This window comes from Erigeron canadensis, chromosome 2 (assembly GCF_010389155.1).
Source record: "Erigeron canadensis isolate Cc75 chromosome 2, C_canadensis_v1, whole genome shotgun sequence".
NCBI lineage: Eukaryota > Viridiplantae > Streptophyta > Magnoliopsida > Asterales > Asteraceae > Erigeron > Erigeron canadensis.
In genome coordinates, this window is record NC_057762.1 from 44,169,004 (window position 1) to 44,172,481 (window position 3,478).

The 3,478-nt window shown below is 36.4% G+C and overlaps 1 protein-coding gene across 1 annotated transcript; it reads left to right on the forward strand.

Moving 5' to 3' along the window:
- Positions 1 to 234: 234 nt before the first annotated feature.
- On the forward strand, positions 235 to 1,479 carry LOC122588334 (protein ALP1-like). Its single transcript, XM_043760443.1, has one exon. It carries the CDS (start codon positions 235 to 237, stop codon positions 1,477 to 1,479), a length of 1,245 nt encoding a protein of 414 aa, XP_043616378.1.
- Positions 1,480 to 3,478: the final 1,999 nt, after the last annotated feature.

A 3,478-nucleotide genomic window follows, 5' to 3' on the forward strand; every position in this document is an offset into this window, starting at 1 on the left:
ATGGGGAGTGGGGCCCGCGCGCAGGAAAGGAACCAATGGTGGCTGGACACGTGGCGAGGGGAGCGGGGGAAGCTAGCCGTCGCCTTTTTTTTTTCTTTTACCTCTTTCTCTATATATATACACTCTTTTCTTCCCAAAACAACACACAACTACTCTCATTTTCACTACATTTTTATAAAATTCAAACACCCCAACCTTTTCATCACTAATTTCTTACACCCAACACCAAAAAATATGGCTTCCGGTATTTTGGATAATTCGAGAGACTCTCCCGACGAGTCAAACGATAGCTCTATGGAATTCTTTGTTAACGCGTTACACTTTCTTGAAGATACGACAACTTCTAGTGCTCCTCAAACTCGACGGTATACGGACCGGCGTCGGGAAATTGGTCTTGCCACTCTTTTGAACGATTGGTTCGTTCAACAACCAAAATACGAAGACGATTACTTTCGAAAGAAGTTTCGAATGGACAAGACCATGTTTTTAGATATCGTGCGCGACATTGAAGCAAACTTCCCGTATTTCCAAGAACGTTACGATGCAAAAGGAAGAAAAAGTTTTACGGCGATACAGAAATGCACATCCGCCGTTAGGCAACTCGCGACGGGTAACACACCAGACGAGTATGACGAGTACTTGTGCATAGCAGCCAGAACCGCACGAGAGACCCTTGATTATTTTTGTGACGCCATCATTCGGTTGTATAGCCGAGAGTACCTACGCAGGCCGACGTCACACGACGTTGCACGCATCTTTGAGGCCCACAAGCTTCGACATCATATGCCTGGGATGCTTGGTAGCATCGATTGCACACATGTCGAGTGGTCGGCATGTCCTAGACGTTTGAGAGGGCAATACACGAGGGGTGACCACAACGGTCCAACTATTATGCTTGAAATCACCGCGTCACAAGATTTGTGGATTTGGCATGCTTTTTTCGGTGTCCCGGGGTCGAACAACGACATCAACGTGTTGAACCAATCCGATTTGTATGTCACAGCGCGTAACGGAACGGCTCCGGATTCTTCATTCCACGTGAATGGCCGAGATTATAAACGTGGCTACTATCTTAGTGATGGGATCTACAACAAGTGGTCAACACTTGTTAAAGCATACCCGTATCCAACCGACCCTAAGGAAAAAAGATTCAAGAAATTGCAAGAGGCGGCCAGAAAAGATGTCGAGCGAGCTTTTGGTGTCCTCAAAGGTAAATGGAAAATTCTTCAACGACCTCTTCGAACTCTAACGAAAGACAAAATTGGAAAGTATGTTCATACATGTATTATCTTACACAACATGATCATTAAGAGGGACGTGAGGGCAATCTCACCGGTCCATATAATGGACCCGCCAGTGCAACCGGTGTTCGATGAAAGTGTGTATGCGGAGTTGATTGACGTAGAAGTTCACCATCGCCTTCGATATGATCTTACGGAGCACGTATGGGCTCAAGATCTGGCGTATCTCGATGATTAGTTTTCTTTTTAGTATTATGTAATGTTTCTTTTTTTTTTAAGTATTATTTAATGTTTATTGTTTTTAAGTATTATGTAATGTTTATTTTTTTTAAGTATTATGTAATGTTTCTTTGTTTTAATATAATAAAAGGGTATGTTTTTTAATTTTAATATAATTTGTGATTTTGTTAAGTAAAAATAAATGGAAATAAAAAAGATGATGTGGAAATTGGGGTTGGGGTGAGTGGCGCCACCATTTTGGGTGAATTGGGGAAGTTTGAGGTGGAGAGTTTTTATTGGAAGATAGTGATGTGGATATTTGGGGAACTTTGGGGTTGGGGAAACCACTCCCACCCCGTTATAAAGCAAATTAGCTTAAAGTCATTAAGAACCTGATAAGTCTAAAATGCCTCTTACTTTAATACATCTTTCTATACCCACCTCTACAGTTGGACTAAACTACCCCTGAATCTATCTCATTCTTAAAACAAAATTCCACCGCAATGCGCGGGTATTATGCTCGTAGTATGTAGAGCGAGTGACCGATAAGTTGATATCTTCTTGTTCCGTGATCCGTAAATTAAGTAGAATTTAGAGAAACGATTTGATACCGGTATGTTACGGATCAACATCATCACATTGCAAATGCTTGGGCGACAATTTATAGAGCGGGGAGTTTTATGAAGCATCGAAAAGAGTGGCAATAATTAAAGAAGAACGAGTGAGGGCCATTTGTTGGTGTTGCGGGTTCATAATTAGCGGGTATAACTCAATCGAGGTTTCGACAAAGGCAGATAATAGTTTGCGGAAGGTCAAACGGAGGTTAGTTTGGGTCTGCTAGTAATTTCGTAATCAAGTTCTAGGTCATGTCCTTATCGCGCATGGAAGGTCACCTTCTCTTTGATTAGCTTAATTGTTTGTGTATAAACGGATAAATACACCTTCGTTGGTTGGCCAGATTTCTAAGATTGGAGAGTCTTGATTACCGATGCTGTTTTGTTTGTCATGTTGAGTGTTTTTCCTAACAAAGCGTAAGTTTTGGTACATGGTGGTCTATTATGGAGAACACATTACGGGGTGTAAGCAAGTTAAAGACTTTTATTATAAATCCATGTTAATGGACAATATATATGATCATGGAGTTAAATCTTTTTTTTTATAGCAGCAAAGTTGTGTCATATATAGCATATATTATTACTATTATTGTAGTATAAAAAACTAGAGTATAATTAATAAAGCTAATATGATTTATCCTGGTCATATTATCTAAATTATGTCCTATACGTATTATGTATTATGTACGTTGTCTATTACGTTGATCATCTATTATAGTGTTTGATATGGATGATTACTCTACAAAGTAATTAATATATAACATATATTATTACTATTATTGTAGTATAAAAATCTAGAGTATAAATTATATAAAGCTAATATGATTTATCCTGGTCATATTATCTAAACTAGATTATTGTCTCGCGTAATACGCGAGCGATCATATTTAATTAATGACATATTATCGTTTCATACTAGCGTAAATTGATAAACATAGATAAAAGATTTTGAAATGGACTAATTAATAATATGATGCAAAAATGATTTAATTTATAAATAAACAAAGTTTCATTATACACTATTGCATTTACAATCAAAGTTGAGATATGTCTCTATATATTGAAAAGAAAACATAAAATTTCAGTAAGTAAAACTTAAATTAATGTATCAAATGATAGTTTAAAATTCAAGATAACCAAATTTGTTTATCAGAATATAATTAAGAACTGAATATAAATTTGACTTCTTTTTAAGTCTTGTAACTATATTAGTCATTTTACAATCTTTCATGTAGTTTAATGCGTATATATATACACACGTAAAGAAAAATTAACAGAATAAAAAATAATCTTATCTAAAATATCAAAACACTATAGCAATATCTAAGAAATACACTTACATTTAATATTGATTTGATTACTGCTCAAGCGAGCTTATTAAAACTATCTTTTTTTAACTGATAA